Here is a 15,148-nt window from a genome sequence, read left to right on the forward strand (position 1 = left end):
TATTTTTTCGAGGTGAAACAGATTGTAGGGGACCGAGGGGAAAACTAATGTGCCGCAAATTTTACATTGTTTTCTAATAGATAAAAACTCCAACAAATATCAGTTCCTTAGGAAAGTTTGTTCAGTAATTTGACAGAAAGTATATAAGCCAATAAATTTTTTTCACGGGAATGGTCTATTCTCCATTAATAGGCCTTTTCATGTGACAGGGCCGTGTTTGCATTTGTTTACATTGGTGGAACACCGATGCATACACGAGGCTGTCATTTCCATAGAAGAACTTTCAAAGTGGTTCATGATCAGCTGATTTGAAAAGTCTTGCAAATAGGCTGTTGGGATCGATTATTCGGATCTCCATGCGTTGACTAAGGAATCGGGGCTCTTGGTGTTAGGCCGTTTAGCATAAGGCATTTAGCATTTGGCAACATTCTCCACTGTTTGCCCATATACCGTGAATATGGAAGTACTAGATGGGTTGCCAACAATTTGGTCTTGATAACGTTGATTTTAAGATCTGCCACTGATTATCAAGTTTACTCTGCATATCATAACGCCGTTTTGCTAGTAGAGTAACATCTTCAGCCATTTTGAGGTTATTCACCACGATAATGATCTGGTACAGCAATAGACCATTTCCGTCAGACCTTACCCCCTATTTTTATATTTTTCTTCGAAAGACGATTATTTTTAATGATTATTGACGCTTTCAGATCTAATTTATATGCACTCCTGATTTTATTGTAAATTTTTGAAAATTCGAGAATTCACCACATTTTGAGTAGTGCGGCACAGTTGTTTCAACCCTGTGGGTAAACAAAGTGGAGATTTTCCCACAACTTTCAATCTCACCCCTGCGCTGAGTGTTTGTAGATATGATGAAATGTCAATGTCAAATCAAGCACACGAAACGACACGACGGACACGACAAAATGGAGAAATCTGAGGTCCGATGGGCAAGCCTCGTTGTAAATGAAGCCCATCCTTTACTATTGTACTTATAACAAAAACTTTTACCGGAAGACGACTGCTAATAGACCGTTTTAAGCTTAGCAAGTGATGGAATTCTCCTTGGAAGCATTTCTGCAACGCTGCGGAACGTTTTCTACAAGAGGGGCATATTGGCCGGTTTGTTTTGAAACGTCAAGAATTGGACCGTTTGCAGATAACGTCTTGTACTCGCTTTAGAAGCTACCTGGCAAGAGAAAGTTGCATGCAAAGCATGATTAACTAAGTAAATAACACTTTGACACCAAAAACTGTATAAGTAATGGATTTGCCACTGCGATAGAGCAGTTTTTCCTTAGGGGGGGCTATACCTGTTTACCCTACCGTTTGATATCTGCTGCTTATGTCGTCAAGCTGTTCCGGAACCATATGACCAATGGATTATACATACTTCCCCATTTTACCACTCTCGTAGGTCTCCCCAAAAAATCTGCAAACGGTCCCATTCTTGACGTTTCAAAACAAACCGGCCAATATGCCCCTCTTGTAGAAAACGTTCCGCAGCGTTGCAGAAATGCTTCCAAGGAGAATTCCATCACTTGCTAAGCTTAAAACGGTCTATTAGCAGTCGTCTTCCGGTAAAAGTTTTTGTTATAAGTACAATAGTAAAGGATGGGCTTCATTTACAACGAGGCTTGCCCATCGGACCTCAGATTTCTCCATTTTGTCGTGTCCGTCGTGTCGTTTCGTGTGCTTGATTTGACATTGACATTTCGTCATATCTACAAACACTCAGCGCAGGGGTTTTGAAAGTTGTGGGAAAATCTCCACTTTGTTTACCCACAGGGTTGAAACAACTGTGCCGCACTACTCAAAATGTGGTGAATTCTCGAATTTTCAAAAATTTACAATAAAATCAGGAGTGCATATAAATTAGATCTGAAAGCGTCAATAATCATTAAAAATAATCGTCTTTCGAAGAAAAATATAAAAATAGGGGGTAAGGTCTGACGGAAATGGATCGAAGAACTTCGAGTACTGCGCCGCAAAAGCTGCGGGTTTTCCACATGAGCGGTTCACTTTTTTCCCAAGAACCTTCTAGCTAATCAGGCCAACAGACGACTCAGACCGTTTGACCAACATTGACTCCGCCCCCAGGTTGGTGCTATGTTTGACCGTGTGTGATGCTGCTTCATGAACCAATTTGACAGTTTGTGAAATCGATTTGACTGTTGGCGAATCGGTCGGCCAAAATCAAGTTCACCCAGGAATTCTCCTGAAGTTCTCCTGATGAACTTCTGAAGATTCCATCATCAATTTCACTAAGGATTCCATCAAGAGTTCTTCTGGAGATTTCATCAGGAGTTCCTCCAGGGATTCCATCAAGAGTTCCTCCAGGGATTCCATCAGGAGTTCCTTCAGAGACTTCATCTGGAATTCCTTCAGAGGATTCCCTCAAGAGTTTCTTCAAAGGTTTCACCTGGATTTCCTCCAGAGGATTCTATCAAGAGTTCCTCTAGAGATTCCGTCAAGAGTTCAGCTGGGAATTTCATCAGGTGTTTCTTTGAGAGTTCTTTCGGGAGTTCCTTCAGGGATTTCTTCAAGAATTTCTTCAGAGATTACATCAGAAATTCTTTCAGAGATTCCACCTGGAATTCCTTCAGGGATTTTGTCAGGAATTCCTTCAAGGATTTTGTCAGGAATTCCTCTGGGGATTCCATCAGGAATTCCCCTGGTAATTCCTTTAAAAGTTTCTCCAGGGATTTTATCAGGAGTTCCTTTAGAGATTCTATCTGGAATTCCTCCAGAGGATTAGATCAAGAGTTTCTCTAGAGATTCCATCAAGAGTTCTTCTGGAGATTTCATCAGGAGTTCCTCCAAGGATTCCATCAGAAGTTCTTTCAGGGATTACACCTGGAACTCCTCTAGAGATTCCATCAGGAATTCCTCTAGCAATTCCATCAGAAGTTTCTCCGGAGATTGTATCAGAAGTTTCTTCAGAAATTCCACCTGGAATTGCTCAAGAGATTCCATCAGGACTTCTGGGGATTTCATCAGGTGTTTCTCCAGGGATTCTATCAAGAGTTCCTTCATGGATTTTATCTTCCATCAGGAACCTTTAGGGACTTCATCTAGAATTCCTCCAGGGATCCCATCAGAAGTCCTTTCAGGGAATCCACCTGGAACTCCTATAGGGATTCCATCAGGAATTCTTCTAGCAATTCCATCAGAAGTTTCTCCAGGGATTTCATCAGGAGTTCCTTCGGAGAATCTACCTGGAATTCTTCCAGTGGATTCTATCAGAAGTTTCTCTAGAGATTCCATCAGGACTTCTGGGAATTTCATCAAGTGTTTCTCCAAGGGTTCTAACAGGAGTTCCTTCGGGGATTTTTTCCTCCATCAGGTGTTCCTTCAGAGATTTCATCTAGAATTCCTCTAGGCATTTTATCAGAAGCTCTTTCAGGAATTCCTCTAGCAACAATCTTCTGATGGGATGATTGTCCAGGGATTCCATCAGGAGTTCCTTCAGAGATTCCACCTGCAGTTCCTCAAGAGGATTCTATCAGGAGTTCCTCTAGAGATTCCATCAAGAGTTCTTCTGGTGAATTCGTCAGGAGTTCCTTCAAGGATTTCATCAGATGTTCTTTCAGGGGTTCCACCTGGAACTCCTCTAGCAATTCCATCAGAAGTTTTCTAGGGATTTCATCAGGAGTTCAAGAATCCTTCCACAGGGTTCCGTCATGAGTTCGTCTGGTGATTTCATCAGGAGTTCAGGGATTACACCTGGAACTCCTCTAGGGATTCCATCAGTAATTCCTCTAGCAATTCCATCAAAAGTTTCTCCATGGATTTCATCAGGAGCTCAAGAATTCTTCCAGAGGGTTCCATCATGATTTCTTCTGGTAATTTCATCAGGAGTTCCTTCTAGGATTCGATCAGAAGTTCTTTCAGGGATTCCACCTGGAACTCCTCTAGGGATTCCATCAGGAAGTCCTCTAGCAATTCCTTCAGAAGTTTCTCCAGGGTTTCCTTCAGAAGTTCCTTCAGAGATTCCTCCTGTAATTCCTCTAGAGGATTCTGTCATGAATTTCTCTAGAGATTCCATCAGGGGATTCCTCAGGGGATTTCATCAGATGTTTATCCAGGGGTTCTATCAGGAGTTCCTTCAGGGGTTTCATCTAGAACTCCTTCAGAGATTCCACCTGGAACTCCTCTAGGAATTTCACCTGAAATTTCTTATAAGGATTTCACCACCGGAATCCGTCAAGAGATTTCTTCTGGAATTTTTCAAGGAACTCTTCGCGAAATTCATCCTCCCGAATTTCCTTAAGGAATTAATCCTGGAATTCCCCAAGGGATTCGTCCCGAAGTTTTTCAAGGAATTTCTCACGGAATAGTCTTGGGAGTTATCAAGAATTCCTACAGGGAATCTACCAAAAATTTCTTATAGCGAATTCACCAGTGACTCTATCACAACTTCCTCCTGGGATTCAAAAAATAAATTCCATCAGGGATTTCTTCAAGAATTCATTCGGTTATTCCAACTAAAAACCTTCTACATAAATACTCCAGGGATTTCTCTAAGAATTTTACCAGAGGTTCCCTCCATGGATTTCATTAGCTGAAATTTCCATAAGAATTCCATTGAAAATTCTTTTAAAAACTCCACCAATATTTTTACAGTGATTTTACCGGGAATGAAAAAATCCTCCAGGTTCTTCCAAAACATTGTGGAAAAATCCTCCAAGGATTCCGCCAAGATTTTCTCCAAGGATTCCAAAACGAACGACCACAATTTCTTATAAAGATTCCATCAGTAATTTCTAAGTTTATCTAATTATTACACCAGTAGTATTTCGAGAGAGCAGTTTATTAGGGAATTCCCCAGGGACCTTTCAGGATTAACACAGGGAATCAGTTCAGCCATTATTTCCATTAGAAAAATCAGCCACAGTTTCGTTAGAAGTTCTACAAAAAATACTTTAAAGTTTTAAGTAGGATTTCTCTTCTTCGAATTAATTCAGGGTTATCAGAATTTCCTCCAGGGAATCAACCAAAAAATTAACAAATAATCCAGAGATTTTTTTTTCTGAAAAACCACCAATACTACCGCGACAGAATCTATCAGGAATTCTGCAAAGGATTGAATTATATATTCTTCCTTTCTCTTCTCTAGGTATTGCATCAGAAAACTTTAACGAAATTCCAAAAGATTGTTCATTCAGGGATTCCACTGATATTTACTCAGAGGATTGAACAAAGCATTTCTCTGAATGCCTCCAGGTTAAATCCCTGAAGTAACCTGGAAGATTTTTTGGAAAATTTCTGAAAAATCCATGGAGCAATTTTTTGAGAAATCCTCGGAGGAATCACCAAAGAAATCAGAGAATTCCCTGAATAATTTCCTAAATATATCTCTGAAAGAACTTTCACATCAATCCCTAGAGGAATTCCTAAAGGATTCTATAAATTAATTCTTGATGGATTACGTAAAAATTCCTCCTGCTGGAAAAAATTGATTGGTAAATTCCTTTGGGAATCCTCGGATGATTTTCTGGTAGATTCTTGAAGTAATTCCTGAAGAAATCCCAGGACGAATGCCTCGTAGGATCCCTTCTGGGATACCACAAAGAATCTTTGAAGGAATTTATGTTTCTTTTGCAATATTTCTTGTGCAATTCCTGAAAATTTCATGGTGGAATCCTTGAAGAAATTCATGGTGGAATTCCTGGAGGAATTTTTTGATGAATCCTTGGAGAAATTGTGAGTGGAAGAATTCCTGAAGTAAATCTTTGCATGTATTTCTATAGGAATTTCCAAAGAAAATCGTGTAGAAACCCCTGAAGCAATTCCTGAATGAATGGTGGGTTAATCGCAGAAGAATTTAATGAAGGAATATGTGGAGAAATTCATAGGAAAATGGCTAGAAGAATGACTGGAAAATTTTCGATAGGAGGAATTTGTGGTAGATTTTATGATGGAATCCCTGTAATAATTTCTTGGGAGGGATTCTTTGAACAATCTCCTTAAAAACTTCTAGAGGAATTCCACGTGGAATCACAGAAAAAATCCTTAAAGAATCTGGTAAGGAATTGTTGAATTTTTCGCTGGGGTAATTCTTAAACAAATCTTTGGAGGATTTAATGGTGAAATTCTTGAAGGAAGCATTGGAAGAATCACTGAAGAATCCTTTGGGGAGTTTCTGGATAAATTCTCGGAGGAATCTGTAGAAAAAATACTAGAAAGAATCGCTGAATGCATTCCTGGTGGAGAGGAGGTTTGAGAAGGACAAAAGACATGGTGAAATCACTGGGGGAATATCTTGAGGAATCCCTGGACAAGTTTTTCAAAGAATAAGTTATGTGATTCCTGGGTAATGCGTGATGGAATCCTTGGAACTATCTTCTAGAGGAATCCTTGAAGGAATCTCTGAAGAAATTTTTATAGCAATTTCTGGAAAAATTCTTGGAGGCAGCCTTTGAGTAAGCCCTGAAGAATTACTGAAGAAATCACTTGATGATTTTTTTTATTGATCATTGAAGGAATCAATGAAGGAAATCCTGAATAATTTGTAGAATATCTTTGTAGAAGACTGTCTGGCTGAATCTTTGGTTAAATTGTTAGGGGAATTAATGATAAAATTTATGGTAGAATCCCAGGAAGAATTTCTGGTAGAGTAGGAAAAACTCCAAAGTAGAATAACTAGAAGAAACCACTCAAAGATTTTGTACTATTTATTTTGTACTTAAATGTTGAAAGTTCTACTCTTCCTTACTACGATTATTGCCCAAAAATCGTTGTAATTCCCCCTCATAGCCCCAGAATTCGGAAAAATAACAATCACATATCCACTAGACTTGCCGAGACCATTCAAAACATGCAAAGAAATAAAGTGTTAGAATGTCACCCAATTCTCACCGACAGATGGTTAATACACTTGTTATAGACGCTAGGTGCTGTATTGATTCGTTGACAGTTCTATAGGTTGCTTCTATGCCATACAGAAGCCGAGAGCACAACATTGCATCAGCGATAATTTTCAGTGAATGTAGTTCGATTACTTCGTTTGCGATTCGGTAAGATACTCCTTTCATCTTACTAAATCGGTTCATCTACGTTTTTGAAGTGGGCCTATAACGAGAGTTTCCGGTTCAACGTTAATGATTCGGGGACGGACCTGGTTTTAGTGGTTAGAACACTCGCCTCTCACGCCGAGGACCTGGGATCGAATCCCATCCCCGACATAGTCACTTATGACGTAAAAGTTATAGTGACGACTTCCTTCGGAAGGGAAGTAAAGCCGTTGGTCCCGAGATGAACTAGCCCAGGGCTAAAAATCTCGTTAATAAAGTCAAATCAATCAATCAATCAACGTTATCCTGAAGATTTTTTCGCGATTTCAAATCGGTACTGGGATTTAATTCATTGAGAAATTTTCCGGTTCTCCGCCAAAGCAAAAATAAATAAATAAAGTTGTAAATATATTTACTCATATATGAACTCCGTTCTATAATTCTTCTTCTGTTTCCAGTACTGGCGATTTCCGCAATGCATTCCTTAAAACCATCCGGCAGATCATCCGGGAAAGTGTCCGCAACATGTCGATTCCTTCGCTCAAGAGTATGGGCGGCAGCATGAACTCGATGACTGGCGTTGGTAGCTCTTCCGGCAACTCGCAGACTTTAGAGCGACCCAAGCAACAGGTGGGTATTTTCCCCCAACCAATAGTGAACGTAGTTCCTTCTAAATCCAAGTCTATTTTCTCATCAACAGCCCCAGATAATGCAGGGATCACAAACGCTGGGTAAACCAAAGAAGTCGAAGATCAATCAACGTCACTCGTCTGGAAATATCGATTACGACAACACCACGTCCGGCAGTCAGGAGGCTGATGATCCACCGGTTCCCCAATACAGTGGACAGTTCCGCATGCGTAGCAAGACCGTCGGCGATGTTGGAGGTTGGTTCTGTGCGGCCCTATTTCATCTAACCTTATTTTACATGTGTTATATTTTATGCAGAACAAGTAGCCGCATGCAGACGTAACATGAGTGAGCGGGAACCGGAAAAGGCAGATCCCGGCACCAAATCGGAAGGTGAAGACGATTCGCAGCAAGGTTCAGTCAAACCGAAATCGTCACTTGGTAAAACTCCGAATCATCTAACGCTGAGGTAAATGCGAGTTTCTGTCGGGAAAGCTGCTTATTAATAAGAATCATTTTCTCCTAACAGCACCACATCAACCTTGTCCGTTAGCAGTACCGGCAGCCAGGCCCGTCTGATCCAGTCGTCTCACCCACCGGCCACATACCACCCGGTATTGATGAAGGACCTAGGTAAGCGAATTTCTCCTAGTAGTGATAAAAATGTCGTAGAAATGTTTGAAACGAAAACCGACGAGCCGAAACAGACCGATACAGATTGTGCAATGGATAAGCACTTGAAGGATTTGAACCTTGACAGCCTTATCGAGACCGACATCGAGCAGTACATGGAAGATCTTAAAGAGAAACACCTCGAGAGTGAGCAGGGCAAACAAGGAACTCCGACCTCGACAACCACGACTACGACGATGACTAGTACAATGACATCCACACAAAACACGGTTACCACAATCTACTCACAATCCAATGATTCTGACTCCTGCAAATCTCCAAAATATGTCGATGAAAGTAAATCCGATTCAAGCTCTTCCAAGGAAGAGGAGAAGCAGTCCTCTCCGGAAGACTTTCCTTCACCTCCTCCACCGGAATCTTCTTCCTCGAAGCAAGATTCCAAACCACACGAATCCCGCAACACTCTGAGCGCGTCATCGACGAATTCATCACCTGACACCACCTCAGGTCCAAACATTGAAAAATCTAAATCTCCTAAACGCGGAAAAACGGTCGAGCGTGAAAAAAGCCCAATTAAAATAATTAAAATAAAATCTCCTAGGAATAGTATCGATATCGAGCGAAACGTGCGAATTGAAAAAAGCCCGGATCGGGCAAGAAGATCTTCCAGCCCGAATCCAAATAAAAAAGCTGGTGAAAGTATTTTAAAGAAAAAGAATTCCAATGGAGGTGTGGTCGGTGGAATCCTCAAGCGTTCCTCTAGTCCTAGCGTTAGTAAACCTTCCGAGAGCTCCGACAGTACCGCGTCCAAGACCGATCCCAACTTGTCCTCCGACTATGAGCAATACCAATCGTCCAACCGTTGTTACCTGTCCATGTCCAGTGAATATCTGGGTGTCGAGAAAGACTATCCACACATCTACCAGAATACCAAAGAGGAACGACATCGGCGTGCTAAGCGAAGCGCTTCGGTTGGAAGCACAGACCGTAAGAAGTCCGACAATTACGACACCTGCGGCTACTCTCCCAACACTAGCTTTGATACGTCTTCCATAGAAAGTAAGAAACGATACAGTCTTTCCTCGGAACGTAGCAAGTCAATCAGTCGTAGCAGCTCGCCAGCAAACGGTTGCAGTCGAGAACCCTCACCTAGTCGTTATTACGCCCGTGGCCTTTCCCCTCAAGCTTCTATTACTCGCGGACTTTCACTGTCACCACAGTCCTCTTTCAAGGGTATCTCCCCGCAAAGTTCCTTCAGTCGTGGCCCATCACCTCAACGAAACTACAGCAGAGGTGGTTCCCCGCAACGTAATTACAGCCGGAATCCTTCTCCACAGCGCAACTACAGTCGAGGACCTTCACCGCCTCGTAGCTATTATAGAAACCAATCTCCTCCACAGCAGCACTGCTACGGCTATGGCCTATCTCCCCAACAGAGTTTCAGCCGTGGCCCTTCTCCACAACGCTCTTCACGTCCTCAATCTCCGCAACGTCGCACCAGTCGTGGCGGAGTCTCTCCTCAACGGTTCTACAGTCGAGTTCCATCTCCCGAACGTTACCACAACCGAGGTCCCATGCCTATCCCCAAGAGCTACAGTCGTAGTTCATCTCCGCAACGTACGTATCGCCTAACTCCGTCCCGCTCGGTCGATAGTTCCACCTTCTTAGACTACGGCCAGAGTCCTAACCTTCACTATGCCCGAATCGATCACGAACATCACCACCGCAAGCCTCAGCCTCTTCCACCGCAGCACCAGCCGGTCTACGCTTCTTGTATGGAGTGCATTATGCAGCAGGACATGAAGCCTCCATAACAAAAAGCCCGCGCACGGCAAAGTCGTGCGCGGAAGAAATCGTCCCGGGCCAAGCTGTACCACCAGGCCAGCTTCGACAAGCAGGGTTCGTTCGATCACGATGAAATTCACGTCTAATCCCGATTACCCGTTTGTGTTCAGCCATTCCGTGCGCGATTGTGGCGCAATTCTCAGAGCGAAGTCAAAGCAATATTCAGGTGTCGGTAGTTGCAGAAACATTTTACATTCGGTAAAGTTTGTTACCTATTTTTTATGGAACTTGAAACATTTGACCTTACCATCGGTTAACAACGACAGAGGAGCTCGAGTACAGTTGAGTGTGTTTTATAGCGTAGACAGTAGTCGCCCCAATGTACATCTCCCGGTGGATGTCATAACCCCTAGCTCTAACACAACTTAACCATTCTACCTAGAGGCAAAAACATCAAACGGAAACATAATACAAGATGATTAAACAGTAATAACCAAAGCATATAATCAACAGGCATAGTCTTATAAGATCAGTGAATCGTCGTATAGCTGTGCTACCAATGCAATGCCTCCAGAGCGATACTTCTCAGTCCGTCGATTCAAACTACTTGTTTCTGGATCTACTTATTATTCAGTGCCGTAAAGCCACCAAGAGAATTCAACGTAACTCTGAGCTACTGAAACAATTAAAAGAAGTGTGTACACTTCAGTGGCGGTCCTACTTGAGATGTAACTAGTAATACTTTCTGAACCTTCGTTGTACTACAACGTCACACTATCAGATCATCATTAGTCAAAACAGAACAAGTAACAATTTTGTCCTTATCTTTTCAAACATTGGTCATTCAAATTGAGCCATGCAGCTCGATAGCATTGGTAGATCGGCGTATGCCAAGCGAGACTCACTGATCGCCATAGCAGAGAAATATAAATCAAAAACAATAAGCAAATCAAGCTTCGTAGCAGCAAAATCAAAAGTCGTAAGAATAATCAAAACCACAGAGAAGTAATTACAGAAAACAACCGTTGAACAGGCAGTGTCGTTCTGCACTTATAACAAATTTACTAATCAATGAGATAAATGAGCTAAATTATGTTTCGGTTACTCGAGAAATTGGAATAGAAAGCTTTTATAGGTATCAAGATCAAAATTTTGTTTACTAATGATTTCTTAATGTTGATTCATAGCCAAGAGATTGAGATAAAACTTGATTCGTTGATTTGGTACAATATACTCATGCAGAAGTTATTAAAAATATCTGATATATGACAAGCAGCATATTCACAACCGTTCTCTTGATAATTGCCAGTGTTGTCTCAATCCGATACGACAAGACTCACTCACAATCAGTGATAGAAAGTGGTGAATATGTTTGCCGAACTGGGGCAAAAAACAAAACACATGCTCGCGAACATCAGAGTGCTGATTTACTCGCTCATGTCGTGCTCGTGAATAAACGAAGCTAAAGCTGTACGTGAGCGTGTTCAGAGCAGTTCAGAGTCGATTGCGCTTTTGAAAAAATAAACTATATCTCCTCCAAAACTTCTGGTGTACAGGAATTTTTGATTGCAAACTGGCGGTTTACTGTCGATTTAATGGATATACAGTTCATTTCTCGCATTACTTATGATCTCGCCCTAAAACGAGTGTAGCAATGTGAATAACATGTAAATCCATTCGATTGCACAGTAACAACAAGCTACACACTTGGTTACCAATGGCTTTTAGGGCGAGATCATAAATTGAGCGAAATTTGTCTGTCGAAATCATAATAAATCACACATTGCTCGGTTGTTCGCGAGTAAATGTCCGTGAATTTTTTGCTATTTCTTTTGGTCTTTTGGTCCCGAACAAGTGGGAGCGAACGTTCTCACACCAAGCTTGTTCGGGAGTCGGTCATATTTGTTTTGAGTTGATTTACATTCGTGAGATGCTTCGTGATGCGAAAATTTTCACCACCCTTAAGCTTTATTTTTTCAGAAAACTGTGGGTAAGATGTGTTCAAAATCTTGAGCAGGATTAACTCCGCATCTTCAATGAGAGTATATAAGAATCTTAGACAGATTTGCTTGGCAACTTGAATTCAGTCAAAAACTGAGCTTGAATTCTTGACGACTCCAACCAACTATGGACTATGGAGCTGCTTTAGCTGTATATGCATAATCTATAGAGTTGCAAGCAAAGTGGTTCAACCGAATGCCGAGCAAGATTTGTTCTAAAACTTCAGCTGAATCCATCTAATATTTTGAGTTATACATTTTCGTGAGTAGGCTCCACTCAGAGTTTGAGAGAGAAAGCAATCTCAATGTTTTAATGTATTTTCTCAGAATTGAAGATCATGACTCTTAATTCAGCAACATCATACAAGAACGATGAAGTATTTACTTCAATTTCAAACAAAAATCGCTTAAACTTACGAGCAAGAATGGTTAGGAATGTTAATTATACTGATTATACTCAGCAAGACTTATATTCGTGAAAATACAATTTATCTTTATCAAGCTTAAGATTCACTCAAAATTTAAATCAATTTCATTTATGCCATATCTAAGATGGCTGAAATTGAAACCCAGGCGGAAACGACTTCAGCTAACTCTCAGTAGAATCTCTGAATAATAAGTTTAAGAATCAGTCAGAATGATCAAAATTTGGTCAGAATTTTATATTTTTAAATAATAGATATTTGATATTTTTAAATAATAGATATTTCATATTTTTAAATAATAAATATTTCATATTTTTAAATGATAGTTTTCACATCTTCCAAATCAGTCTACTAGGAATTTTCAAAAACGTTCTTTTGATTGAGAATACTTTTGAAGTCCTGAGTAACTTGATTTTCAATTGGACTAGTGAGATCTAAATTGAAATTTTGCGCGCTTTCGAACTACATAAGAAGTTTTTGATCTTTTTCGCAATTAGTTGGTAATAATTTGTTTCCCTCTTTCAAGGCCGGAATTGGCTTCGGAGTTTTTTTTTTAATTTTTTTGATATTTTCCAGCTATCTAGAAGTACAAGTAGGGCTATCAGGGTATTGAGTTGAGAAATATCCTGAAGAGCACCTATCAAATAAAATCTTGCCGTTTGGAATTACTTTACGAATTATCCCATGAGCGATGTTTTGCATTAAAGTCACCAATGACAAAAAAATGACTTTTTTCATTCTCCATTTACTTAACTTATTGAGCTCTTATTCGCCAGCTTGGGAATCACCGGAACGACAGTTGTTCTTTATTTTTTATTTTTTTTTTAGTACACTGTCCGTATTCCTATCTGCTTTATAGATTAAATCTATTTGTGGATCTGATCCGACGTTACCTGTGATGTTGCTTTTCCAGAGAGAAGTCCATTATTCCTTAGCGTTGGATATCGTCAGGTACATTAGAGCATGTTCGCTCAGAAGAGGGTCAGTTGTCAGTCCACTTTCAGACGCCCATGGTGTTGGACGGGTTGAGCTCGTGTAGTTTTCAAGCGGACTGACGAAGAGTTGGGGGGGGGGCTGGGAATCAAATCCATGACGATCAGCGTATGAAGCGAACGTGTAGCCAACTACGCCACGTTGCCCCCTAAACAAAACTGACTTATTTGGAATCAATTTCCGCAAGTCATTTTGAAGTAAATTAACTTGCTCCCCAGTGCATTGAAAAGGCAAACAGGCAGCTATGAGAGTATATTTACCAAGCTGTTTCTGTTGAAACACGAAACACCCCAAAGTTTAGTAAACTTTGGTTTCAAATGACGAAAAAAATTAAAGGTTTATTAGCTTATGAATGGTGATTGCAACTCCCCTACATGCCTCATCAAGTCGATCATTACGATAAACAAAAAAGTTAGAGAAACGTAACCCAATAACAATTTTATTAGTAAATTTTACACAAATTTGGACTACTTCAGCCATTGTGGTGGTTGTGAACATTGCATCAATCATTTGATTAAATTGTTCAGTTAGACAAATAAAATCATAGGGAGAAATTTTGCTAGGAGTAGGTGCATTTTCTAATGTTTTTTTTTTTTTTTTTTTTTTGTTGGGATTATCCGTTAATGAAGAGACGGAATAGGAGTTGCCTATTCCAAATGATCTGAAACAATTAGAACGGTTATCCGCAGAAAGACAATTTGAAGGGGAGGAGCTGAAACTGCCTGCTACAATATGGGCATAGGTGTTTCCTTGGGTAAATCCATTCGAAATTATAAGATTCGAACGACTACCAGACGAAAGAAAATTAGCTTGCGAATGAGCATAATTATAGTTTACCTGATGGATATGGTTCTTGATCGCTTGGTTAACTGAAAAATTAGCATTGTTGGAGATTCTGCCTGAGGAATTCCGGGAACGAAAAACGTTACCGTCCATCTGCCTGGTACGAGCCTCGACAATTCGTTTACACGAAGGGCAATCCCAAAAGGTTGAGGTTGTCCCCGCAATTTGCGCATACAATCTTTTCGTATCTTCCTTCACAGGACAGACGTCCTTAGCGTGAGAAGAACCTTCGCAATATTCATGAGAAAGCCCTTTCCGAAGATGCCAGATTGGGTTCTCTTTTACATAATGATTACTTGGACTGGATAAAATCCAAGTAAATCATTTATTCCATTTTTGACCTCTTCAGGTGACTGTGAGCCACTAGAGAGACCTTTCAAAACGACTTTGAACGAACGTTCAGTTTTGTCGTCAAAAGTAAAAAAAATTGTGCTTCTTCTTTTCCAGATGTTTGCGAGGAAGTTTGCGATCTTTAAAGGTTTCCGGCAATTTGCGACAGTTTCCTTTCTTTGCGATTTGAAAGGAAACTTCGATTCCCCTAAATGGAGCTCCAGATCTCCTGCCGTAATCCCCCAAATTCGGAACAACTGACCAGGATAGGCGGCACTCTTTGTTTCTTCACTTAAATCAAAGAGCCTGGGCTAGAAACTGCTTCGATTTGATGTTCGGAAAATTGATCTAATGCATCAAACTGATTGCTCATTTCGATCCAATCATCAACATTAAACATTTCATCTTTGCATCATTTCTTCTATTTTGCTGCGGTTAGTGACAATTTTAAATCCTGCTTTTTGGCAGGAAGTTTAGAGATTCACCCTTC

The 15,148-nt window shown here is 40.5% G+C and overlaps 1 protein-coding gene across 9 annotated transcripts in view; it reads left to right on the forward strand.

Annotated features, from left to right (window-relative positions):
* LOC5564449 (protein still life, isoforms C/SIF type 2) overlaps positions 1 to 15,148 on the forward strand; it is a 560,183-nt gene that overhangs the window by 532,395 nt on the left and 12,640 nt on the right. For all 9 annotated transcript variants that reach the window (XM_021842095.1, XM_021842091.1, XM_021842094.1 and 6 more), the window contains 4 exons: positions 7,478 to 7,649; positions 7,720 to 7,906; positions 7,968 to 8,118; positions 8,179 to 8,282. In XM_021842095.1, coding sequence (XP_021697787.1) covers positions 7,478 to 7,649; positions 7,720 to 7,906; positions 7,968 to 8,118; positions 8,179 to 8,282 — 614 coding nt within the window. The remainder of the gene's footprint in view (positions 1 to 7,477; positions 7,650 to 7,719; positions 7,907 to 7,967; positions 8,119 to 8,178; positions 8,283 to 15,148) is intronic.

This window comes from Aedes aegypti, chromosome 2, assembly GCF_002204515.2.
Source record: "Aedes aegypti strain LVP_AGWG chromosome 2, AaegL5.0 Primary Assembly, whole genome shotgun sequence".
Classification (NCBI taxonomy): Eukaryota; Metazoa; Arthropoda; class Insecta; order Diptera; family Culicidae; genus Aedes; species Aedes aegypti.